General features: G+C 42.8%; 2 protein-coding genes across 14 annotated transcripts in view; one reads left to right on the forward strand and one right to left on the reverse strand.

Moving 5' to 3' along the window:
* Positions 1-4,274, forward strand: part of MEF2A (myocyte enhancer factor 2A) — a 160,297-nt gene extending 156,023 nt beyond the window's left edge. For all 12 annotated transcript variants that reach the window (XM_045070589.1, XM_045070590.1, XM_045070582.1 and 9 more), the window contains one exon: positions 183-4,274. In XM_045070589.1, coding sequence (XP_044926524.1) covers positions 183-552 — 370 coding nt within the window. In that variant the 3' untranslated portion in view covers positions 553-4,274. The remainder of the gene's footprint in view (positions 1-182) is intronic.
* A 16,191-nt stretch (positions 4,275-20,465) lies between these two features.
* LYSMD4 (LysM domain containing 4) lies at positions 20,466-26,973 on the reverse strand. 2 transcript variants are annotated; one of them, XM_045070604.1, is made up of 3 exons: positions 26,827-26,973; positions 25,315-25,604; positions 20,466-22,874 (listed from the first exon to the last, which is right to left on the reverse strand). In XM_045070604.1, the coding sequence occupies exons 2-3, from the start codon at positions 25,594-25,596 to the stop codon at positions 22,263-22,265; spliced, it is 894 nt and encodes a 297-aa protein (XP_044926539.1). In that variant the 5' UTR covers positions 25,597-25,604; positions 26,827-26,973; the 3' UTR covers positions 20,466-22,262. The 2 variants fall into 2 exon arrangements, with proteins under 2 accessions (XP_044926539.1, XP_044926540.1); XM_045070605.1 differs by lacking the exon at positions 26,827-26,973 and adding an exon at positions 26,258-26,819.
* Positions 26,974-27,771: the final 798 nt, after the last annotated feature.

The following is a 27,771-nucleotide window of genomic DNA, read 5'->3' on the forward strand; positions in this document are numbered from 1 at the left end:
ATCTGCAGAACGACCGAAGTCTTGGCAGGAGAACTAGCCACCCTGGTTTTGTTTTCCTCCCATGGAGAGGTCATTAAAACCAGTCTGGGCATTCGGACAGGCTCTGTTGGGTGGAGGCTGCAGTATCACTCCGGTCACACAGATGTACTCACCAACCCTCTAACATCTTGTCTTTCCTTCAGTGCTGGAGGGCAGTTATCTCAGGGTTCGAATTTATCCATTAATACCAACCAAAACATCAACATTAAGTCAGAACCAATTTCACCTCCCCGGGATCGAATGACCCCGTCAGGCTTCCAGCAGCAGCAGCAGCAGCCACCGCCGCAGCCGCCGCCGCCGCCACAACCCCCCCAGCCCCCCCAGCCCCGGCAGGAAATGGGGCGCTCCCCTGTGGACAGTCTGAGCAGCTCGAGCAGCTCCTATGATGGGAGTGACCGGGAGGATCCACGGGGCGACTTCCATTCTCCAATCGTGCTTGGCCGACCCCCCACCACGGAGGGCAGAGAAAGCCCTTCCGTCAAGCGAATGAGGATGGACGCATGGGTGACCTAAGGCTCCCGGGCTGGTGTTTGTACTTCGTGATCCCGCAGCGAACTGCCCTACATATCTACATCAGTAAATAAGGACATGAGTTAACTATATTTATATGTACATACATACATATATATCCCTTTATATATATATATGTATGTGGGTGTGAGTGTGTGTGTGTATGTGGGTGTGTGTTACATACAGAATCGGGCACTTACCTGCCTCGTAGATCTGCAGATGTACGTCCCGTGGCAAACAAAGCGCCCTGTAGGCAGATTCTAGTCTGGCACTTCCTTGGACTACTTGTTTCATAAGATAACCAGTTTTTGCAGAAAAACGTGTACCCATATATAATTCTCCCACACTAGCTTGCAGAAACCTAGAGGGCCCCTACTTGTTTTATTTAACTGTGCAATGACTGTAGTTACTTAAGAAAAATGCTTTGTAGAACAGAGCAGTAGAAAAGCAGGAACCAAGAAAGCAATACTGTACATAAAATGTCATTTATATTAATTACCCAGCCTGGCATGGGTCTCTGTTGCAGAGGGGTGCATGGGAAGGGCTGTTGATATTTTAAAACAAAACAAAAAAGCCCCACACATAACTGTTTTGCACGTGCAAAAAATGTATTGGGTCAAAGAAGTGATCTTTAGCTAATAAAAAAGAGAGAGAGTAGAAAACACGCATGAGATATTCAGAAAATACTAGTCTAGAAATATAGAGCATTAACAAAATAAATTAATATATTAAGTTATAATTGGACTATGTCAGAAGTTTCTTTTTACATTCATATCTTAAAGAAACTGATTTTAGCTCATGTATATTTTATATGAAAGAAAACACCCTTATGAATTGATGACTATATATAAAATTATATTCACTACTTTTGAACACATTCTGCTATGAATTATTTATATAAGCCAAAGCTGTATGTTGTAACTTTTTTTTTTAAGAGAATAGCTTTATCTTGTTTTAACTTTTTAGTTTTATTTTAAGAGGGGAAAAAAAACAAAAATATCTTGCAAGCAGAACCTTGGAAAAAAAAAGCCATGAACACTTATTATTCTATATGTAAATTAAAAGTTGAGCCAAACTCTTTTGTGTATATAGCATCTTAAATATATTATCACCTTTGATGTAAGTACCTATGTATTGTATGGTCACCAGATTAAAAAGTATATTTTTGTGGATTGCCGCCAATTTGGGGGGAAAAGGCGAGATCCTTATTAAGTAGAGTATTCACTGTTTAATATTTACTATTTTGTTAAATATACTGTACTTTGGATTTTAATTATTAGCCCAGTCTTTTCAGAGGATTGTATAAAGGGGTTTCTCCCCTCACTGGTGGTGAATGTGTGATGTTACATTGTAATCTTTGTGCTGTACGGGTTGAACACCATTATATATTTTATATGTGTACATAAATAGCAAAGTGGCAAAAAAACTGGTGTTAAGTTCATCTTGCATAAATATAAAATGTGTTGTAACAGATTTAAGGCATTATTTAAAACTTGCCTTTTGTGAGGAAAAAAATATAGTAGAAAAAGCTGACCTAATTAAATATTAGAGAACATGGCAAAATAGTAGACGAGCACAAAGGTTTTATAAGTGGTAAATGATTAGGGAAAAAAACTTGTGGGGAAAGGGATCTTTCTTCCTGGCCCCTCTAAAATAGAATGATGCAGCTGGTTACAAAATACTACCATTCTGAGCTCTCTGTGCATCGAAATGGCACTTCGGTGTGGGGAGAAATTCTCTCACGGGCACACCGCTGGCTGGCACGGCGCGCCGTCCTCCTGAAACCCGGGCCGGGCCCCGCTCCGCCTCCGAGCGCGGCCTCCCTCCTACCGAGACAGCGGGGCTGCGAGGGCAGGTTCGTCCGTTTCCTGGGCTTGTGCCACAAACAAAATTCAAAGTCCTGTATATCTTTCATCGTAGATTTTTAAATACTCCCTTTCCTGAGAAACTCAAAATAAGGGTTTAAAAACTGCTGCTATTTTGTATTTTAAACTTAATGTTGAGCAGCTACCAATTTTTTACTTAGGTTTTGCTTTTCCCCCTAAATTGCCTTGCTTCTGACATTTTCCTCATATGCTATTTGTGACAAATCATCAGCCAGACTTCCTGACTGACACATAGGTATTAGGTACAGGGGAAACCTGTGGTGTTCACAGCTACAAAATGGAATTCGGTTTTAGTAACAGTTCGGGTAGTAAATTTTGAGAGGCCAAAAAAAGGGAGGGTGACGTGCTGTCTCCTCTCAGCAGGATGGCCCTTGGGCTCTTGTTCAGAAAGGATTAGTTTCTCTTTCAAACGTACTTACTTTACTGAACTGCATACCGGCATGTTTCTTCGTAAGGTCACACCTGATTGAGACAAGACAGTCTCCCGACACTGAATTTCCAAGATAATCCTTACCACTTTGTAAACCATTTATAGCTTTGAAAGTGTTAAGTGATTCTTTCGTTACTCTTCATGCACGTTCATGAACTTCTGCTGTACATTGGAATAGGAGTTACCACATTCGCATTTACTGTCTATTTTCTTGTGTGCCTTATGAGATGGCTTTTCTGACTGTATCTCAATAGTCTTTCTTTCTATGCAGGTTTATAATCAGTACAACTACTGTTTTCTAAAATACTATTACACGAGGCTCGGAGTTTGTATTTCAATTACACTGACCAAGTAACAATGTATTCCGTTTTCAGGAAGTGAATATTTGACTGTTAACCCTTTTCCTGTCTGCCCAGTGTGACCTGGAGCGTGTGGACTTGACAGACACCCTCACCCAGACTCCATATACAAACACCACATACACATGCACATCTCCTGGTGGAAACCAACTCAGAGTGGGGAAGACACGAATGGTGTTTCTTTAGAACTGACTTTTCTTACCGTTTTAGACTCGTGTGTTTTGTATGACACCATCACCAGAAAATTTTATCCTTCAGATGAAGTATTTTATTACTAAAAGACAAAAACAAAAAAAGCTTAGAGGACGCCGCACTGGCTCAAGTACGGTTTCCAACAGCTGTCCTTCCCTCAGTGCGTGAACCGTCCTGCATTGAGTGAGAGTCACCATTGTATGTCTGCAGATGGTCCCGATCAAAACTCCATCTTTTGAGCCCTAATTATGTCCATTGTGTTAGAGACGAAATCAGGGGTTTGTTCGAAAAGAACAATATATGTTTTACCATTTCCTTTAACTGTAAGGACAACTAATAAAGCATTAACCTATTTTCTGTATTAACCATCGTGCGCACAAGAAATACATAGTAAATAAGGAACCAGAAAACTCCTGGCATTGGATCATAAGAAGCTAGATGATTAGAATGTGAAAAAGATTTTACAAATGTAAAACTTTTATTTCTCTGTAGAAACTTTCTTCACTTTGCTGTGCAAGAAGACACTGCTTTGCTATATTTAAAATGGCTTTTTTAAAAAGAGATTTATGTATTTGGTAAATGTTTGTAGTCAACAGTTCACACAAGAAGCTGTACACGGTTTGATCATGTAAAACCGTTTGGCGGCACAAGCTGGACTTTGTTGCCATCCTTGAGATGAACCTTTTAAGAAAAATAAGTTAATCTCAATTTTTCCCTGAATGTGTTGTTTTTTCTTCATTATACAATAAATATTATAGTGAACTTTTTATCAAATGGTTAAGAAAATGCTAGAGGTTGTTGTAAACTATTTGTATCCTGCACTCACTACAGTAAAGACGGACTGGCTTTTCCTGTGTACTCCAGACTCTGTCATGTTTGCCGCCAGTCGTCCCCTGGCCCCGCCCCCAGATGCGTCTCCTGTCCCTTCCCCTCACAGGCCTCTTCCTGCCCGAGATCCCCTTTACCTACTTTGAGGCTTGGTCAAGGAAGCAGCGGCGGCAGCTCACCAGCCTTGCCCACAGCTGCTCCTGAGGCTTCCCTTCCTGGGCTGCCCGGGTCCCTGCAGGAGGCAGGGGGCGATCCAGGGCCCAGCTCGGCCAGCCTGGCCCGTCACTGCAGCCGGCGTGGATGGGGCCGGCCTCGCAGGCGCTGCCGCACTGCCCGCAGGATATACCGGCGGGGGGAGAAGGCGAGTTACTGCTAAACAGGCTCTGAGGATAGCGACTCGGTCTACCCAAAATGCACACCCAATACTGAGCGAGCGGCAGCAGAGACAGATTTACTGAATGAGTTCATTTCAAAAATGACAGGTGTGAAAACTTAAACTTGGCAGTGGCAAGCACTCTCTTCCTTGGATTTGCCTTTTAAGCCAGCTCGTAACGGAGCACATTCTTGCTGTCAGTTAGATTAAAAGCTAAATTTTTGTGCTGGTTTTACTCGCTGGCTCCAGTGAGGCTCCTATTAGGTTTTGAAAGCTGCTTGAGTCCCGTGGCTAAAAATAGTCTGATCACAGCTGCAGCTGCTTAAAATCAATTCATCGAGATTTCCAAGCTCGCTCCCACGGGCACCCTCCGCTAGCCTGGAGCCTGCTTTTAAGCTGATGCTGCCTGGCACCTGCCTCGAAGAGTTTTCGTTTGGAACTCTCCGCCAGCCCGGTGACCCCGGCCTGCTCTCATGTGCCCCGCCAGTCGCTTGGCAGGGGTCAAAGCACCACCTAGGCATGGGACCGAGGAAACTGGTTGTGTTTTCCTGTCCTCCACAGAAAGGGGGTTCCGGAGAGGTGCCTGGAACATTAAGGAGAGGGGCTCCTCAGGGGCCCGTGGACTCGCGCCCTCACACCGCAGACAACGCTGAGCCCAGTGTGGGAGAGGTGAGCCCTGGGCCCCAGCTGTCACAGGGTGTGAGCTGAGGACACGCTCTTCTCAGCCAGCCCCCAGCCAATGACTGCACACAGCTGGGCTACGCCCCTTCCCTCCTGCAAGGAATCATCTGCACTCCCAACTCCCATCTGCTTCTGCTTCCAGACGACCCAGACTGACACGAGCTCACCCAGCTTTAGAGAATGCTTAGACTTCAGTCACTTCCTGACATCATCTGCCTGCTCACTCTCTTCCAAAGCAGCTGAAGGCAGCTGGGGAAGAAAATCAAAATCACAGTTGTACTAATTGGTTTCACTGTAAACTAACCCCCCCACCCCGTCCCACTCCCCTTTTTAAGCTTTTTTTAAACTTTACTTTGAACTTACTTCTAACTTACAGAAAAGCTGCAGAAATCATCGTTTCCATATATCCTGCACCCACCTTCCCGACAGTTAACACTGACATAACTGTCGTCCCACTATCAGAACCAGGAAGCTGATGCTCTTCCAGGACTACTAAGCCCGCCTTCCAGTGCAGGCCAGCATCAGCACACCACCTGTAACTAGCTCCTCCAGTGTGCATGCCCCCAGCACAGCCACCGGGGAGCCCTGCCTCCCATTACTGGCCAGCACCACCATGCCCACTTGCAGCTAGAGTGAGTCCCTCTGGCCAAGGGCCTGCATGCCCTCCACCTCCTTTTCTGCAGCATGACACCTGTCACCGACCTCCATTGCAATATGCACGCCCAGCGGTAGAGGGTCAAGTTCTAGGGCAGCACACGGACACTCGGGTCCTCTGCCAATGCCAGGGAGCCCCCAGTTGGCCCTAGCCCTTGCTACCTGCCCTAACCCCATCACGACAACATTATTAGCAAGTGACCTCTGCCACTACCAAGGGGCCTATAGCTGGCCCCTCACAGTCAAGTGTATGCACACCACTGGCCCTAGCCACCAATGCTGCCTGCTCTGGTCCCTAGCTACTAACTGGTTCTAGAGGCTGAGAAGCCCAATAGCCCTTACAGGTGCTGCAGACACCTGCAGTGATCACCAAGAACACTGTTACCAACAGTGTGGACCCCAGTGGCTTGAGCCAAAGAGCCATCATGCCCCAACTGGACCTACTGCTACTGCACACTCCTGCACCTGTTGCCCTGCACCACTAGACCTGGTCGCAACGCGGTCCGCACTCCCCTATCTCCAAGTGAAAGTCTTCTCTAACCAAAAGCAATCCATAAAGTCTGGAAGACGTGAGAGAAACATGTCTCTACCAAAGGAAGAGTCTAGTAACGGGACCCAAAGAAACAGAGATGCAGGTATTGCCCATCACAGGATTCAAAATAATTGTAGTACAAATGCTCAGAGCTACAAGAGAACACATAAATGATTCAATAGTAGGAGGGAAACCATACAAGAACAAAAGGAGTAGCTAAACAAAGAGAAAAGAACGAATTTGGGGGCTGAAGAATACAATGAACTGAAGAATTCAATAGTTTCAACAGCGTAGTTGAACAGAAGAGAGAGGCAGTGAGCAAGAAGGCAGATCAGTTGAATTTAAACAATTAGAAAAAATAATGAAAAGGCACAGAGCCTACAGGAGTCAAGAGACACAATCAAAAGAAACAATGTACATATTACTGGAGTCCCAGAACAGAGGGAGAAAGGAATGAAAAGCTTATTTAAAGAAATAATGACTGAGAATTTCTCAGACATGGGAAGAGAACTAGATATCCAAGTTCATGAAGCTTGGTCACCACAAACCTTCAACCCAAAATGTTCTCCAAGATATATAATAATGAAATGGTCTAAAAATCAAAGACAGAATTTTAAAAGCTAGAAGAGAAAAAAAATTCTCACACAAGGAAACCCGCATAAGGCTCTTAGAGGATTTCTCATCCGATAACTTACAGGCAAAGAGAGAGTGGGATGATAAATTCAAAGTGCTGAGAGAAAAACTGCCAACCAAAATACTTTACCCAGCAAAGCTGTCCGTCAGAAATGAAAGTGAAATAATAAAATCTTCCCCTAAAAAACAAAACCTGCTAAACTCTTGCCAGTAAACTACATTATAAGAAATGCTAAATAATAATAAACATACAATAATAATAATACACATATAAAAATAAATAATAAAATCTTCCCCTAATAAAAGGTGCTAAACTTTTGCCACTAAACTACACAAGAAATGCTGAAAGTGGGGGGTGCCTGGGTGGCTTAGTCGATTAAGTGTTTGACTTGATCTCAGCTTGGGCCTCGATCTCAGTGTTGTGAGTTCAAGCCCTATGTTGAGCTCCTTTCCCAAATTAAAATAAATAGTATTTATTTTATATTAGATCATAAAATAGTAATGAGCCCACTTTAAATAGAATTTTTTTAAAAATTAAAAAAATGCTAAAAGGATTTCCTCAAGCTGAAACAAAAGGACACTAATTAGTAGCTTGAAAACGTAGAAATATATGACACACTGGTGTAGAGTCAGACTTAGAATACCTTAACACTGTTAATATGGCATTGTGCTAGGTAAAGATTCACCTAAAGATTAAAAGCCAAAGGTATGAAACCTAGGTATAGTTTTGACAGTTTGTTAATGGATACACCATTAACAATGTAAATAGTGTCATCAAAAATATAAAATGGGGGAGAAAAGGATAGATTTTTTTAATATGCAATCAAATTATTATTAGCATAAAATACACTCTGATTATCTATAAGATTTGTTATGTAAACCTCATGGGAACTCCAAAACAAAAATCTACAACAGATACACATAAGATAAGAAGGGAATCAAAGTATACTGATACCAAAAATCTCTTATTTACACAGGGAGGCAACAAGAGGAAAAGGAAAATGGAACTATATACAGCCAGAAGATAATAAAGTGGCATTCGTAAGTCCTTACCTGCCAATAATTACTGTAAATGTTAAGGGACCGAATTCTCCAATCAAAAGGCAGACTTACTGCCAGGATTTTAAAAAATAATACCCTATTATATGCTACCAGGGACTCACTTCAGCTCTAAGGACACACATAAAATCAAAGGAATGGCAAAAGCTACCCCATGCAAACAGAAGCCAAAAGAACATGGGTAGTTATACTAATACCAGACAAAACTGACAATAAGCCAAAAACAGTTAAAGTGACAAAGATGGTCACTGCATAGTGAGTGATAAGGGGGTCAATTCATCAAGATACAAAAATCATCAACTATATGCACCCAACTTTAGAGCACCTGAATTACATTAAGCAAATTCTAACAGATTTGAAGGAAAAAACAGATAACACAATAATAGAAAGGAAACTCAGTACCCTACCTATCAACACTAGATCATCCAGATAGAAAATCGGTGAGAAAGCACTGCACTTGAACTATACTTTAGATCAAACGGACCTAACACGTATAAACAGGCCAACTAACAGCAGCAGAATACACATTCTTCTCAAGTGCATACAGAACATTTTCCAGAATACATCACATGTAGGTCATTAAAAAAAAAAAAGTCTTAGCAAACTTTAAAAGATTGAAAAAAACCCAAGTATCTTTTCTGACTATAGTGGTATGGAACCAGAAATTAATAAATAACAGGAGGAAATATAGAAACATAACAAATATATGGAGACTACAAAACATGCTCCTGAATATAGGCCAAAGAAGAAATCAAATGAAAAATCAAGAAGTATCTTGAAACAAATGGGAATGGAAGCACAACATATCAAAAGCTATGGGATGCTGCAAGAGTAGTTCTAAGAGGGAAGTTTATAAAAACAAAAAATCTACAACAGATACACATAAGATGAGAAGGGAATCAAAGGGTACTGCTACAGGAAAAATTCACAAATACCTACATCAAAACACAAGAAAGCATCAACCACCTCAATTTACAAGTCAAGGCACTAGAGAAAGAACTAAGCCCAAATTTAGTAAAAGGAAGAAAATTTAAAAATAGATGAAATAGAGACAAGAAAAATAATTAAAAAGATCAATGAAACTAAGAGCTGTTTAAAAAAATGTGAAGAATTTGAAAATCTGAGCAGACAAGTATCACATAAAGAGATTAAATCAGTAATCAAAACGTCCCAACACACACACACACACACACACTTCCTATCTCCCAACACAGAAAAGTATAGGATCAGATACTTTCACTAATGAATTCTACCAAATATTTATTATAATTTTTTATAAACATATGATATATTATTAGCCCCAGGGGTACAGGCCTGTGAATTGCCAGGTTTACATACTTCACAGCACTCACCATAGCACATACCCTCCCCAATGTCCATAACCCCACCACCCTCTCCCTACCTTCCTCCCCCGCAGCAACCCTTAGTTTGTGTTGTGACATTAAGAGTCTCTTATGGTTTGTCTCCCTCCTGATCCCATCTTGTTTCATTTATTCTTTTCCTACCTCCCAAACCCCTTCACGTTGCATCTCTACTTCCTCATATCAGGGAGATCATGTGATAGTTGTCTTTCTCCGATTGACTTATTTCCCTAAGCATAATACTCTCTAGTTGCATCCACATTGTCGCAAATTCTACCAAATATTTAAAGAAGAGTCAGTGATGGTCTTTCTCAAACTATCCAAAAATTAAAAAGAAGGAACTCCCAAATTTATTTTACATTACCTGATACCAGAGCCAGATAAGGAGCCTATAAGACAAGAAAATTACAAACAAATATACTTGATTAATATAGATGCAAAAATCCTCAGCAAAATATTAGCAAACCAAATTAATTAGCACATAGCACATTAAAGAACCACTCACCATCCAGTGGGATCTGTCCCTGGAATGCAAGGCAGTTCAACACACACAAATCAATGGGTGACTGTGAGACACAGTAACAGAAAGAGAAAAAAAAAAATCATATGATCATATCAACAGGTGGAAAAAAGGCATTTTATAAATACAACAACCTTTCATGATAAAAATGCTCAACTAATTAAGTGTAGGAGAAAGACACCTCAACACAACAAAGGCCACATATGACAAACCCATAGCCAACACCATAATGGTGAAAGCTGGAAGCTTTTCCTCTAAGGTCAGGAACAACACAATGATACCTACTGTCACCAAGCCAATCAGTTAAAAAAAGTAAAAGGCATCCAAATAAGAAAAGAAGGGAAACTGCCTTTGCTTATGACTGATATGATCTTATATACACAAAATCCTAAAGACACAACCAAAATACTGCCAGAACGGACAAATTCAGTAAGGTTGCAGGATACAAAATAAACATACAGAAAACAGTTTTTAGCATTAACAACAAAATATCTGAAAAAAAAAAAAAAACAAAATAATCCTATTTATATTAGCATTTAAAACAATACTTAGGAATAAATCTAACCAAAATGTAAAAGTTTTATATGGTGAAAACTATGACTTTGATGCAAGAAACTGAAGAAGACACAAGGAAATGTAACAGTAACCTGTGTTCACGGATGGGAAGGACATTGTTAAAATGTCCATTCGACCCAAAGCCATTTATAGATCCAGTGTAAACTGTAAAAAAACATCCCCATGACATTTTCAAAGAAATAGAAAAAACAGTCCTGAAGTCTATATGGATCCACAAAAGACCTTGAACAGCCAAACCAATTCTGAGAAAGAAAAAACCTGCAGGCATCACATTTCTTGATTTCAACCTATTCTCCAAGCCATCATCGTCAAAATAACAGGCACATAGGTCAACAGAACAGAATTGAGAGCCCAGAGGAAGGAAAAAACAAAACAAAAACCTCCTGCATATAGAGTCAACAACTATTGACAAGGGAGCCAGGAATACTGGGGAAAGGACAGAAAGAAGATCTGTGGGGAAAACTGGATGACCACACGCGGAAGAATGACGGTGTGTCTCTATCTTACACGTTCACAAAAATTGACTCAAAATGGATCAGACTTAAACATATGACCTGATACCATAAAACTTCTACAAATAAACACAGGGAAAAAGCTCCTTAAAATTGGTCTTGGCAATGAGTTTTTGGATTTGACACCAAATGCACAAACATCAAAAGCCACAATCAACAAGTGGGACATCAAACTAAAAAGCAAAAGAAACAACAAAATGAAATGGGAATGGGAATGGGAGAAGAAATGGGAATACGAATGGGAGAAGATATTTGCAAACCACATAGCTGATAAGGGGTTAATAACCAAAATACATAAAAACACATACAGTTCAATAGAATAAAAACAAGCCATCTGATTTAAAAATGGGCAGAGGATCTAAGTAGACATTTTCCTAAAGAAGACATAAGGATGACATGCGGGTACATGAAAAGATGCTCAACATCACTACTCATCAGGAAAACGTAAATCAAAACCAAAATGAGGTATCCTCTCACCTTCAGCAAAAAGAGGGAACAAGGGTAAGGGTGTGGAGAAAAGAGAACCCTTATGCTCTGTTGGTGGGAGCATAAGTTGTTTCAGTCATTATGGAAAATGGCATGGACGTTCCTCGAAAAATTAAAAATAAAACTACCATATGACCCAGCAATCCCATTTCTAAGTATATATCAAAAGAAAATGAAGACAAGATATCGAAAGATAGCTCCCCTGCCTCCGACTTCAGGTGTCACCTAAGGAAATGCCATCTTCTCTAGAAAACCTTTCTTGTTTTATCCACCATGAATCATCTTATCTTCTTACCTTCTCACGGTGCCCAGCTATAATAGATGCTCTGAAAGTTTGTGAATGAATGAATGAATGGTAACACATGTTCCTTACTCGGGGTGGCCATTGGGATTCAAAATAACAGTATTTCCTAAACTTCTGGGAAGGTCTCCCTGTGAGCAGAGCCCCTCCCCAGAGCACTGCTGTAGTTGTCCCTTGGGACTCCTGCAGAAAGGAGGGAGGGATGGAAGAGGGCCCAGGCCCAGGTGGGTTCTGCACATCACCACCATGCCAATCCTTCCCAGGGCTATGGGGCCTGACCACGCAGGGGGCAGGGAGAGTGGCCCATCTCTCCTCAGAAGCTGTCGTACCCAGGCGGCTCCTGGAGAACAGACAAAAATGGATCCTGTACCTTCCCCCTCTCACCACTCCCCATGCCCTTACTGGCCCTCCTCTCTGAAAATAAGCTTCGAGGAACCTTGTCCCAAGATGTTAAGTATTTCAGGGAAATGGCTGTTTCGGGGAAGTTTCCTTTACTGACACAAATGAGGTTTATTTCTCAGAGTCAAGGAGCCTGGCTCACTGGCACCACCCAGGAAATAGGCAGGTAAATTCTGATTCCACAGTTCTCCCTCAGGTGAAGGCAGGGATCTAACTTCTTAACAGGTGTGGCCAGTAGCACATTGGGGACCAGAAGATATTTTCTCATTCCTTCTCTTTCTTCTCTTCTCTCAATTCTGCCTCCTCCTAAAACCCTGTTTTGGGAGGCAGAGAGCAGCAAAATCCCAAGCAAAGGGGTTCAAGACCCCAGGGTCCCAAGCCAGTCAGCCTGGGTGGGACTCCCACATCCCCATTTGCAAGTTACATGATCTTAGCTTCATTTTTCCGTTAACAAAACAAGAAGAGTAAGTGCCAACCTCCCGAGGACACCGTAAAGAAGTGAGTTGGTGATCAAGCTCTTAGAGCATCATCTACCATCTCGGGAGTGCCATGGTTTAAATGAGGATTATTTTTATTCTGCACTGCATCCCAGTCTTTTCCCAAAGAGAAATCTTCACATCTGTTTGGGTCCTTCCTATAGCCAAGCTCAGGCTCCTGCCTTGCCAACCCAAGTGGCTACTGTCTCAGTTCAGGAACTTGAGTTCTTCTTCCACTTTTCCCCTCCACACTCCAGCCACGGCAGCCTAGGCCTTACATGGAGCTGTGACCATCCCCCAGCTGGTATCTTCTAGGCAAACCTTCCTCAACTCTCAGCACCACCCCAGCCAGCACCCGGCTGATGCAGGGCTCCAAATACACTGCTTTAATAAATGGATACATTAGTCTACTAGGAGGTCATCCCATCGTCTTCTCTGCCACTCCCTCTAGGCACCAGGTATGGGGAAGTGGGGAACCTGCCAAAGCACAGGGACAGATACCCTGATCTCCTGCTAGGGAAAGCAAACACTTTAAAACCCCATCTCATATACAAATGGTTGTAACTTTTTAAGACACACATTTCCGCTAAGAACTCCCGGCTTATGTCAGGAAAAGGCTTTCAAGGAATGGTAGAAGACAGGCCAGGAGAGGGAAGCTTCTTTGCTCATTTAAAAAGCAACATGAGGGGCACCTGGGTGACTCAGTCAGTTAAGCTGCTCACTTTGGCTCAGGGTGTTGGGATCGAGCCCAGTGTCAGGCTCTGTGTTCAGTGGGGACCCTGCTTCTCCCTCTGCCCCTCTCCCTGCTTGTGCACATGCACTCTCTCAGGTAAATAAAATCTTTCAAAAATAAATAAATAATAACAAAAAAATAAAAATAAAAAGCAACATGAAAGCTATGGTCATAGCTGGGGAAAAACCCACAGGGAACAGGCAGCATTGCCCCCTGCATTGTACCTACAAGTGGGTAGTAAACCCTTTTAAGAAAAGCTTCCTGGAGCAACTGTGTGGCTCAGTCCATTGAGCATCTATCCCTTGATTTCAGCTCAGGTCATGATCTCAGAGTACTGGGATCCAGCCCTGCATCAGGCTCCGTGCCCAGCAGGGAGACTGCTTGAGGATTCTCTCTCTCTCCCTGCTTCCCTCTGCCCATCCTCAAGAAGACAACATATATCAATCCTGACTTTACTCCTTCCCACCCCCAAGAACAATAACAATTATTCATGGACAAGACACCACTGAAAGAATCCTAGAATATGGAGGTGAGGTTGAAGCACCACAGAGACCAAGACAGATCGCATTAGAAAGGTAGAGAATTAGCTACATATCGACTGCATTGCCCCTCACTCAGGCTGGCGCAGCAGCACACCAATAGCCTACTGTTCCTCTAGAAGGAAAAGAGAGCCCAGGGTGGACATCCAGCTCCCTCAGCATTGTGGGCCCCTCCCTGAGAGCATCCACGCTTGCCCCATGGTGACTATGGGGGAGTTTGCAGGGCTTGACCACCTGTAAAGTCTAGAACCTGTAAAGAAAACTTTTCAAATGTGTATACACCAATGTCAGTAATCAAGAATTACAAAGTATCAGATACAGGTGACACTGCCAAAGGAAACTAATAAAGCTCCAATAACTGACCCTAAGGAATGAAAATCTATTAACTGTCAAAGAATTCAGAATGATCCCCTTAAATTCCTCTTTAAAAAGTTTAGTGAACTATAAGAATACACAGACAACTAAACCAAATTAAGAAAACAATGCATGAACAGAACAAGTTCAACAAAGAAAAAGAAACCATTAAAAAAGAGAGATCCTAAAGTTGAAAAAAATACAATGACTGAAGAATTTAAAAGAGAGCTTCAAAACAGACTTGACAAGGCCAAAGAATCAATGATCTAGAAGAGAGGATATTTGAAATTATCCAGAGAAAAGAAAAGAAAAATGAGGAAGAGTGAAGAAAGCATACAAGACTTAAGGAACACAAATGGAGAAGAGAAAGGGAGAAGAGAAAGAGAAAAGGGGGCGCCTGGGTGGCTCAGTTGGTTGGACGACTGCCTTCGGCTCAGGTCATGATCCTGGAGTCCCAGGATCGAGTCCCAGGATCGAGTCCCACATCAGGCTCCCAGCTCCATGGGAAGTCTGCTTCTCCCTCTGACCTTCTCCTCACTCATGTTCTCTCTCACTGTCTCTCTTTCAAATAAATAAATAAAATCTTAAAAAAAAAAAAAAAAAGAAAGAGAAAAGGACAGAAAGTATACGTAAAACAATAATGGCTGCTAACTTCCCAAACCTGGAAAGAGAGATGGGCATCCAGATCCACGAGGCCAAAAGAACTGTAAATAGGTTGAACCTGAATAGGGCTACACTGCAACACACCATAATTAAAATGTCAAAAGTCAAAGACAAAGAACTTTGAAAGCAGCAACAAAAAAGAGAGAAGTTACACACAAGGTAATTCCCATAAGACTACCATCAGATTTCTCAACAGGAACATTTCAGGCCAGAGATGATATATTCATAATATTCAAAGAAAAAGAAAACTGTCAGCCAAGAGTTCTATACCCAGCAAGTTGTCCTCCAGAAATGAAGGAGAGCTATACTTTCCAAAACAAAAGCAGTGGGATTTCATCACCACTAAACTTGCCTTCCAAGAAATGTTAAAGGGAGTTCTTTAGTGGAATTAAAAGGATGCTGATTAAGGTCATAAAAACATAAGAAAGTAACATAAAACTATCTGGTAACAGTAAAAACGTAGTCAAAATTAGATTCTATAAAACAGTAATTGTGATGCATAATTCATTTACAGCTCTAATTTAAAAGATAAAAAATAGGGCACATGGGTGACTCGGATGGTGAAGAATCTGCCTTAGGCTCAGGTCATGATCCCACGGTCCTGGGATCGAGTCCCGTATCAGGGTCCTGGGATCGAGTCCCACATCAGGCTCCTTGCTCCTTGGGGAACCTGCCTCTCCCTCTGCCTCTGCTTCTCTCTCTCCCTCTGTCTCTCATGACTAAATAAATAAAATCTTAACATAAATAAATAAATAAATAATAAAAATAGTAGTAAAAACAACCATAATTACAATGTTATTGTTTCACAATATAAAAAATATGTAAGCTTTAACATCAATAACCTAAAATGTAAGGGAGAGCAGAAGTAAAAGCATAGTTTAGGAATGCTATAGAAATTGTTATCAGTTTAAAATAAGCTGTCATAATTCTGATACTTTATGTTAGCCTCATGGTAACCACAAAGAGAAAATCTGTAGTTATCACAACAAAAAATAAAACAGAAACAAATGATAAAGAATTCAAAGCATACTGATACCACAAGATACCAAAATACAAAACAAGACAGTAGGAGAAGAAATAAGGAGCAATGGATCTACAAAACAGCCATAAAACAATGAAATGGCAACAGTAAGTCCTTACCTCATCCATAAATGGATTAAATTTTTCAGTCAAAAGACATAAAATAGATGAACAGATTGAAAAAAAAAAGAAAAAGAAAAACCACAAGACCCAATGATATGTTGCCTACCAGAAACTCACTTTAGCCTCAAAGATACACAGACTGAGTGAAGAGATGGATAATGATATTTCAAGCAAACAGTAACCAAACAAAAACAACCAAACAGGGGTAGCTGTACTTAGACCAAGCAGAAGAGATTTTAAACTAAAAATGGTAAGAGACACAGGTCATTACACACAGATAAAGGGGTCAATCCATCAAAAAGATATAAAATGTAAGTATTTATGCATTCAACATTAGAGCACCTGAATAAAACAGAGGATAAAGGAAAAACAAACAGCAATACAATAATTATTGGAGACTTTAATACCTCACTTTCAACAATGGATATATCATTCAGAGAATCAATTAAAAAAAATAAAGTGGATTTGAACAGTATAGACCAAATGGACCTAACAGATATACAGAGAGCATTATTATCCTACAACAGAATATACATTATTATCAAGTGCCTATGAAACATTTTCTAGGACAGACCATACATTAGGCCACAAAACGAGTCAAAGAAAATTCAAGGTTAAAATCATATCATGTATCTTCTCTGAACACAAGGATATGAAACTGGAAATCAGTAACAGGAAGAAAACAGGAAAATTCATGGAGAAATGGAAATTAAACACCACTCTATCTTTTTTTATTTTATTTTATTTTATTTATTTGACAGAGAGATCATAAGTAGGCAGAGAGGCAGGCAGAGAGAGAGGGGGAAGCAGGCTCCCTGCTGAGCAGAGAGCCCAATGCAGGGCTCGATCTCAGGACCCTGAGACCATGACCTGAGCCAAAGACAGAGGCTTAACCAACTGAGCCCCCAGGCACACCTAAACACCACTCTCTTAAACAGATCGATCAAAGAGGAAATTAAAGAGGGAAATAAAAAACTCTCCTGTGACAAACTAAAATGGAAACACAACATACCAAAACTTACGTAATATGTGCAGAAAGCAGTTAAAAGAAGAAAATTCATAGCAATAAGCACCTACATTAAGAAACAAGAAAGATCTTAAATAAGCAATCTAACATTTTAAGAAACTAGAAAAAGAAGAACGAAGTAAACCCAACATTAGCAGAAAGAAGGAAACAACAGATTAGAGCAGATAAATCAAATAGAGAATAGGAAAATAGAAAAGATTAATAAAACAGCTGGTTCTTTGAAAAGATAAACAAAACTGATAAACCTTTAGCTCGACTAAGCAAGAAAAAAGAGAGAAGACCCAAGTCAACAAAATTATAAAAGAAAAAGGAGACATCACAACTGATACCACAAATACACAAAGGATCATAAGAGACTACTGTGAACAACTATTCACCTACAAACTGGACAATCTAGAATATAAAAATTTTTTAAAATATATAATCTACCAAGACTGAATCAGGAAGAAACAGAAAATCAGAATGGATCCATACTAAGTAAAAAGATTGAATCAGTAATCAAAAATCTGCCCCAAAAGAAAAACCCAGGACCAGATGGTTTCACGGTGGCTTTTACCAAACATTTAAAGAAGAATTAATGCCAATACTTTTCCCAAACTTAAAAAAAAAAAAAAGGAAACATTTCCAAACTTATTTTATGAGGCCTGACCAAAGGTAGAAAAGTATCAGGCACTACCTGATGCCAAAGCCAGGAAAGAACACTATAAGCCAATTCTCAAATTCTCAATAAAATACCAGCAAACCAAATTCAGCAGCACATTACAGAGATCATTCACCATGACCAAGTGGGATTTATCTCAGGGTCAGAAGGTGATTTAACATATGCAATCAATGTGATGCACCTTATTAACAAAATGAAGGACAAAAATTATATGATCCTCTCAATAGATGGAGAAAAAACATTTGACAAAATTCAAAATCTATTCATGATAAAAATTCTTTTAACAAATTAGGTGTAGAAGGAATGTCCTTAGCCACAGCTAAGATTATGCTTGATGATGAAGGGGTGAAATCTTTTTCTCTAAGATCAGTAACAAAAACAAGCTCACTCTCACTGTTCTTATTCAACATAGTCCTGGAAGCCCTAGCCAGAGTGATCAGGCAAGAAAAAAAATAAATAAAAATAAAAAGCAGAAAATTGGAAAAAAAAAAAGTAAAATTGTCTCTATTTGTAGATGACATGATTTTATGTATACAAAATCCTAAAGACTCCATTAAAAAAAAACAAAACAAACACTAGATCTTAGCAATGAATTTGGTAAAGTTCCAGGATACAAAATTAACATACAACAATCAGTAGCATGTCTATACACTAACAATGAATGACCTGAAAAGAAATAAAATGATTCCATTTGCAGTAACATCAGAAACAAATAGTTAAGAATAAATTTAACCAAGGAGGTGAAAGAATACTGGACACTACAAAAAGACACTGATGAAAAAAGATAATAAATGGAAAGGTATCCTGTGTTCATGGGCTGGAAAACTGAATATTGTTTACCGTTCCATATTACTTAAAACCGTCTATAGATTCAATGTTATCCCTATCAAGATTTCAATGGCAAATTTTACAGAAGTAGAAAAAAATCCTAAAATTTATATGGAAGCACAAAAGACTGAATAGCCAAAGGAATCCTGAGAAAGAAGTACAAAGCAGGGGCACAACACGTCCCGATTTCAAGCTATATTATAAAGCTATAGTAATCAAAACCATGTGGTAATGGCATTAAAACAGATACAGACCAGCAGAACAGAAGTGAGAACCCAGAAATACATCGATCGGTGCCTATACAGTCATACTGAGAAGGGAGCCAAGAAAACTCAATGGAGACGAGTCTCTTCAATAAATGGTTCCGAGAAAATGGGTTTTCAGGTGTACAAAAATGAAAGACCTCTATCTTTTTCCACTCCCCAAAATTAACTCAAAATGGATTAACAACTTGAATGTAAGCTCCTTTATGGTAAACTCCTTGACACTTGTCTTGGCAATGATTTTCTGGATGGGACACCAAAAGCATAAGCAACAGAAGCAAAAATAAACAAGCAAGACTAAATCCAACTAAAAACCTTCTTCATAGCAAAAGAAACAATCAACGAAATGAAGACAACCTACGGAATGGGAAAAAATATTTGCAAACCATATATCCAATAAAGAGTTAACAGCCCAAATACATCAGGAACTCACACAACTGAGCAGTGAAAAGAAAGAAATGTAACAATTTAAAAAAATGGCAAAGCACCTGAATAGATATTTTCCCAAAGAAGTTATACAAAGGGCCAACAGGTACATGGGAAGGTGCTCAACATCACGAATCATTAGGGAAATGCAAATCAAAACCACAGTGAGATATCCCCTCATGTCTGTTAGAATAGCTATCATCAAAAAGACAAGAGATCACAAATGCTGGTAGGGGTGTAGAGGAAAAAGAACCTTTACCATTCTTCTTCAACCCCAGGAAGACTTCATTATTAACAGAGGCAGTTTAAAGAACTACCTTCCCGAGGAAGGACTGTGGCATGGCCTTGACTGGGCAGTCCTGCTCAGGGTGACCCTGGACTTCAGCTTGGTCTCTGCAGCCTTGTCACTCCAGGGTAAAACGGGAGCATCATTTTCTTGATGACGTAGATTCCCCAGGTGTCCACAGTGTTGGGCACTACAGTTCAATGAAAAGACTGAACATTTCCTATCAAATCTAATTACTTCTTTAAAAATTTTACTTATTTGACAGAGATCACAAGTAGGCAGAGAGGCAGGCAGAGAGAGAGGAGGAAGCAGGCTCCCTGCTGAGCAGAGAGCCGATGTGATGCGGTGTTCGATCCCAGAACCCTGGGATCATGACCTGAGCCAAAGGCAGAGGCTTTAACCCACTGAGCCACCCAGGCACCCCTCTAATTACTTCTTTAAAACATTAACTCCCAAGACACTATAAATGTAGTAAAATGTGTAGAAAACAAGCTTCATGGTATCTCTTGTGTATACTAAACAAAACCACTTTAAAGCACATTGTACAGACCAATCAGTGAGACCCTGCTGGTTTACCACTTCTGTTCACCTGTTCGACCTTGAGCAGCACAAGCCCTGGGGGGACACCCCTGGACAGGGGCACCTCCATGTTCTCCAACATTGTCACACATCTTTTAATTCTGAATTACCACCCCAGTTGAAAAAAAAAAAAAAAAAAAGAATCCTCAATTTTTCTTCACAGAAGAAATTATTTTATTCCATTTTTTTAAAGTAAGAGATACATATATTTATTCTTTGCCCGGCAAAAGCCATTTCCCCATGGGTCTCTAGGCTCTGCCTGGTGAAGTTAATGATACATTAGAGAAACCTGCAGCCTCCAGGGGCACAGTGAGCACACGCTTCTGGCTGGAAAAACAATCACATGATCAAAGCAGTTCCTGCAGCAAAGATCCACAAGTTCATTTTATCCTGAAGACCATTTTGGTTTTGAAGAAAGGATTTCCTTTTGAAGATACTTTAAGTTTACCAACCAACTGAACCCAGGGCAAATCGTTCCCCACACAGCTGAGAGGAGAAAAAGGAGAAGCCCATTTCAAGCACTCTTGCCACCACACTCCCTTCCTCTTACTTGAAGAAATCTTCCCAGTTCATCTCTAGGCCTGATGTGTCCAGGGACATAAACCACCTCCAAGCTCAGCATTTGTGCAGTCTTCCTCCCTGAAGGCAGGCTCCTCCGAACCATGTAAGCCCATTTCCACCCTTCCATGGGACCAAGATGGGCTCCAGACAAACAGGCCTTCACCCTCACCTCGTGTACCCCTGCTCCACCTGCAAGGCCTGAGGCTGACCCAGGCCTCCCTTGAGCCTCCAGCATGTTACAGCAGACACCTGCTGTGTAGACGGGAAAACCTCTGGCTGATGGGAGCTTGTGGTTTGGTCTTTTAACATTATGAGCTACACTATATAAAGTGTATTTAGACAAAGAAAAACACTGAGCCTGATTCTGGGGCAACGGCTCTAGACTTCCCAAGATTAGAGTCAGGGAAGCAGCAGGAAGCACGCCCATTCTCCCTGTATCTCCCTTCCAAGTACCTCCAGGGGCTGCTGCTCTCAGCAATGCCAGACTGGTGACTGGCATTGACTGTTTGGCCTTAGATGTGTCACATGTTGAGACCTTGGCGATAGGCACTCCTCTTCCTCTCTGCACCTACTCAGCTCCAGGCACTGGGCAGCACGAATCCTTCCCAAGAATGCTAACTTGGGTAATCTGATTAGCCACCGCAGTGGGGATGCTCTTCAGAAGAAACTGAGCAAAAACTCCAAATGATCTAGCCAGGAAGTGCTGGCCATACCATGCAGCAGCTTAAAGCAGGCCTGTGTACCCCTAAGTAGTTCTAGAAGTACAAGGTACACACCTGCCATTTATTCAGTATTAGAGCAATTCGGATTCAGGACTTTTTTGATCCTAGAAGTGACGTTGCCTCAAAAAGGCTAACTGGTGGGACAAATATGAAATAGAGCTAATTATAATTCGGTCATACTCCAAAACAGGGTGATATTCACCACTACTGGACAGCACCTTTGCCAGGGAGACAAAGAGTACCACGTGTCATGGCAGAGGACACTGCAAACAGCAAAGTGACCAAAGCTGACCTCAGAGGCTCCCACAGTGAAGGTCCAATGCTGCTCCTCAATTTCCAAACACTTCCAACTTGGGGGCCCGTGCAGTGCCAGTCCACTATATACCTTCAAGAAATGGCATGTGTCACATGCAAATGTCTCTTCCTGTACCTCTGGATGTAGGAGGATGGCGGGGGGGGGGGGGGGGGCGCATGTTTTGGCTCCCACAGCCTTGGATTAGGTCAGCCTATTCCTCAGGGCCAAATGTTCTGGAGAATACAACAGCGGCTTCTGAGACATGTCCGTAGGTCATAGAAAAGGAAAGGCAGCACCCTAGGATATGACCGATGTCAGGTGATCCACATTAAGAGGCCAAATGCTAACACTGGCCTGATTCTTTAGAAACAAGAGCTAGTTCCCTGCCTGGGTGGTTTGACTGAACTGGCTGTCTGCAGAGGGGACAGTTGGCACTGGAACTGCTAATCTGGGGGCTTGACCTGGAACTGCACTCACGCTCATCGAGCCATTGGGGACAGCAGTTGTGTTCAAGCTACTGGGGATCTCGCCAGTAGCTTGTATTTTAAAATAGACCAAATAAAAAACTGGTAAAACAATCCCAATTAGAAGCATGATAAAAACAGCATTCCACCACTGAATTCCACAGTCGGCACCGTTCGTGGGGGTCTTTGGAGAAGTCGGGAGCAGCGGCTGATTGGAGGTCTCTGCCGAGTAACTTTCATTTAAAAAGATTTCTGACTGCACCACGCGCTCAATATTCTGGTCAATGCCCTTAAAGAAATCTGTCAGTGGGCTGGAGAGGGCACCGGCGCCTACAGCTGCTCTATCTGGGTCTGGCTGCTCCTCGAAGGTCACTCTGGTCTCTGAGGATGGGCTCAGGAGGGGTCTGAGTTCTCTGTGGGTCTCTGTAAGGATCCCATGATTTTTCACTGGAATCTTAATAGATTTCAAAGCATATAAGTCTTGTTCTCTGATGAAGTTGTTGACTTTCTTGATATCTGCGACCTAGGAAAGCCACGAAGACAAACAGCACAAAACATGTAAACTCCTTAGAATGAATATCCAAAAAGTAGCTCTTTCTGGAAGAGGATCCAAGCCCACCCCGCTTACAAATCTGATGAATATTGGAAAACCGCACCTAGGCACAAAATTAGTTTAGGCTGAATACAACTGTTTTTTGGCTTTAACTCAGCCGGAATGTATAGCTTAATCATCACGTTTCCATATAGATTTACAAGTTTGAAAAACACAAGATCAGTTTTGGAAGAGTCTCTTGCTAATTCAAAGTGTGACCGCAACAAAATGTTTTTAGGTGAAACCCAACCACGGCCAACTTAAAAAGCTTCTATCCCTTTCTACTTCTTCTAACTTTTGAGGCAACAGTGCCCCCATCTGGCTGACTTCCCTCCCACATCAGAACCCAATTCAGTAGCTGATTATATTAGGGATCCCCAAACACAAAGCCTCAGCCAGCTCCACACTCCGAACGTATTTTAACTGTTATAATACTTAAAGAGGTATGTCCTCATGATTCTACCATGTTTTCTTGCCCAGAAGTGCTGTATGGCATATAAATTAATTTTCTAAATAAAGGGACCTAGGGGTAATACACTTTGGAAGATTCCACACACTTGTGATAATTAAAAACATATAGAAAATCATGAATCAAGCTGGAAAGTATGGACTGAAATCTGTTGCAATTTTAGGACTGGAAGAGAAAGGAACAGCACTATGAGTTTTACAAAGTTCAGGACAAACTCCTTCCACAGTCGAATCTTAAGGGAGGGTTGGTGCAGACCGTTAAGTCAAAGAGAAACCCTCAAGCTAATGTTTGAACTTAACTTGAAAGCATTAGAGGTGGACCTTAAGATTTGACTCATAAGCCCACTAACTAGAGTGTAAATACAGCCACAGACCTTTAGATAACACCTAATTCAAATCAGTCATCTCTATTATTTCACTTATTGAGCAACTGTTTATTATCTAATTGAATTGAGGTGGCAGATATTTTTAACAGATCACACCTGGAAACTAGACCTGCTTGAGACCTGTTCGTCTTTGCCCTTAGTGAATTAACACCAAATTTATATTTACTTTAAATTGGAAAATTGATTGCTTTTTGGAAGCATTATATGTAACATCTTCACAGATGTGTTAGACATCAGTATTCCAAGAAGCCCACTGCATCCACTCAGTGTGGGGTTGGATTCATTGTCAGCCCATGTTCCATAAACCACACTGTATGCCTACAGAAAAATCTCAGTACAACTGAGAGACCACAATAAGTCCCTAGAGACCAGCCTCTTTATTTCTTCTGGGAAATACAGCATCCTATACAATGTGTTTAACCATTTGAACCTTGTTAGATAAATGACAAGAAACTAAGGAAAAGGTTTCTAAAATATATTGGTTAGATAGCCTTAGGGGAGGCCACAGAAAGTTGTAACAGTGTCATTAACGAAATGAAATAAATCGTTTCAATCTAGGAGAAAATGCAGCAATTCCATAAATACTTTCCTACTTACTTTGCCATGTTAATCACTCTGAATGCTAAAAACATAATTAAAGAGAGAAACAGGGTTATACAGATACACAGCGTACAAAGGCTAGATCATGCAGTTCTAGGAAAGGACATAAAACTTGACCAAATAAGCTATAAGCAACAAGAAAGGGTCAGAAAAAGTGAAGCAGCTAAAAAAGCAAGCCTACCAAACAAATCTTGGATAAATTCTGCTGGCATCTTTGGCTCTAGTAGGTCTTAAAATGTGCTTGGGGGGGAAAAAAAAAAAGGTGGGGGAGGCGGAGGGGGACATCTGGGTGGCTCAGTTACCTGAGCATCTGACTTTTTTTTTTTTTTTTAAAGATTTTATTTATTTGAGAGAAAGACAGAAAGCACAAGCCAGGGGGAAGGGTAGAGGGAAAGGAAGAAGCAGATCCCCGCTGGGGCTCGATCCCAAGACCCTGGGATCATGACCTGCGCTGAAGGTAGGGCCCTAACTGACTGAGCCACCCAGGTGCCCCTAAGCATCTGGCTCCTGATCTCAGCCCAGGTCTTGATCTCAGGATTTTGAGTTCAAGCCCCCCACATTGGTCTCCACACTGGGTGTGGAGCCTACTTAAAAAAATAAATAAATAAAAGTTTCCGAAATTCAGTTTGGAGGGGCAGGGAGAGAAGTACTTTGCAGAGAGGGAACTGCTCCAACACGTGAGATTCCTAACCCTCACTTTTCATGATCTCAAGGTTCAGAATTGAAAGTACTCCCACCTGCCTTCCATCTCTGGTTAGATTGGAGAGTCCCTTCCGGCTACAAGAGGCCTCTCCAAACCACCTCTGGGGGGTCAGGAAGGGGCAGCAATGGCCTCCACCCTTCAGGGCATTGCTCTGTTCCTCCGAGCACGCAGGAGCCGAGGGACAGATGGCACCTTCACCTGCGGGGTTTCTTACTTTGCAGCCATACTGAAGAGCGAGCTTGTTGAGGCTGTCCTCCTGGGCCAGCTCCCGCTGCAGCAGCACCACGTCCCCTGCTCCTGGCTGGTGAGGGTGGTGGGCACCCTTCTTCTGGCGCTCCTTGCCCCGGGGCCGCAGAGCCACGCCGTGGGACTCTTCCTCAGAGGAGTCCCCCGAGTCCCCACCACCATTCTCAAACATGTAAACGTGGCTGGTTGGAGTCCTACAGACAATGGCTGGGCCTTGGAAGGTCTTGGTTAACACTTCCTTCTGCCTCATTTTCTTAACTGAAAACCAAACCCCATGGTTAATTCCACATAAGGCACATTCATTCCTCTGCGGCTACATTAAAGAGAAGTGTCTTGTTAGAGATTACGCTTTTCCCTGATCATTGCAGAGACACCATCAGTACAAAAAACAATGTGTCGTACACTGAGATGGGTTGAGGGGGAGGGGTGTAAAAAATAGCTTTTCCCCTTAACTGCATCCCCTTTGCATAGAGAACGAAAGAATCCTTCCTTTCCCCCTTATTTGGGGGTGGTGTCCCCCAAAACCCACGCAGATAAAGAAATTTCTCTCAGGGGTAAAGACGCTGCTGGGACCCTTGCAATGAGAGCGAAGGGCTGTTCCAGCTTCCTTGCTTTGAGGATCCTAACTCGGAACTTTTGTACAGAACAATTCTGGTTCACTACTTCACACACTCCAGAGTCCCCTCGCCAAGAAGGTCAAGACTAAGGGCACTTGCTTATGAGAACTAGGAGAATAAAAACTTTGATTTCCAATACCGAAGGCTTGAATTACGTAGTATGTGGGCCAAGATGGGCAGAAAATTCCTGTCGAACTACGAAATTCGTCCAGTTTCTCACAGCTGCCCTTGCCTTCATTACATCCCACGCCTGGTTTTATTTTCACCCCCCGCCCAGTGCAAAAGCCACGCCACCTGCTTTCCCCTCTCGGAGCGGTCCGAGCGAGGTTCCAGAAACGAGAGCTCAAATGCGGTGAATGACAGCCTCCGACCTGCCGGCGTGGGGCCCTTCGGAGCCCAGGGGAGCGGCGCCTTCGGGGACAGCTAGGGCCCCCCGGCGCGACCGTGCCGCCCACCGCCTCCTGCCCGCGCCCTACGGACCCGCCGGCCCGGAGGAGGGAGGCGGCGGCTCCCAAAATGAGCTCAAGAGCTCAAGGCCCGCCAGGGACCCCGGCGGCTCCAAGGCCTCAGTTTCCCTCTGAGCCCTTTCCGTGCAAGGAGGGCGGTCCCCACACAGGCGCTGACGAAAAAAAAACGGGGCGCGGCCCGCTCCTGGGCTTAGATGGGCGGGACCCCAACATTCCACACAGGCACGACCTCCAACCTCTGCCCTCCACCCCAACCACCTCCGGCCAGCCGCAGACTGTGGCGGTCGCCGCCCCTCCGGAAGCAGGAGGGCGGCCCACCCCCCTGAGCCGCGGCGCCGCTGAGGGCCCGCGCGCTTCCCCTTCCAGGACCGCGGCCCCTCCTGCCAGCCCCGGTACCTCAGCGCCCCGGATCCTCCGAGACTCGCCGCCGCCGCCGCGCCTGCTGATTGGGCCCGAAAATCAGCAGGTCTCCAGGGGGCGGGGACAGCGAGGCAGCCAATGAAATCAGCGCTGGGGCGCTCTGGAATGAGCCGGGCTGTGCCAAGGTCAGTGCAGGAAACGCGGCTGGGGGGCGGGGCCGGGGAGGGGCGGGGCCGGGGAGGGGCTCCAGCTCCCCGACCGCTCCTCCCTTCGCCCCGCCCCCCGGCCTGCCACCGCGGCACCAGCTGGTCCCAGCTGCAGTTTTCGCTTCGGCTGTAGGCTTACCGCTGATTCCCAGCTTTCTGCGGAATCTCAGCTTTCTCGCCTGTACAAGAGGCCTTTAGCCCCGCCCTCTGTGTCAATTGTGTAACGAGGGGGCAGATTCCTGGGAGAGTGGGGGCTACCTGCTGAGGCGTCCCGCTGGGACCCAGGGTTCTCCACATCCTGAGCCCTTACCACCGCAGGATGAGTTTGTTCCTCTCCGCACACGAAGATGGAAAAATTCCCCAGTGTAAACCATGGAACCACGACAACACGGACCACAAGCAACACAATTCACCCAACGTCGATGGCGGGGGACTCCTTAAGCTTAATAGTGGTGGGGGAACACTCTAACACACTAAAGTACAAAGGCTTAAAAGGTCCACGCCCCCAAAGAAACGAAAATTAAAAAGCAAACCGTAACCAGGGGAAAATAAATGCAACAAACACCGCAAAAGATTAAAATCCTTAATTGAGACAAACCTCATCGAATTAATGAGAAAGTCACTAACAGCCCAGTGGGTGGGGCGCATGAGCTGACAATCCACCAAAGTATGCAAATGGTTAATGGGGGGGGGGTGTGGAATGACACCTCAGTAGTTATCAAATTAAACCACAAAGCAAAAAGATTAAAACAGTAAGATCTCTCCCTTTTATGGC

Source organism: Mustela putorius, unplaced genomic scaffold (assembly GCF_011764305.1).
Source record: "Mustela putorius furo isolate JIRA1106 unplaced genomic scaffold, ASM1176430v1.1 tig00003972_pilon_pilon_pilon, whole genome shotgun sequence".
In the NCBI taxonomy this organism is placed as follows: domain Eukaryota; kingdom Metazoa; phylum Chordata; class Mammalia; order Carnivora; family Mustelidae; genus Mustela; species Mustela putorius.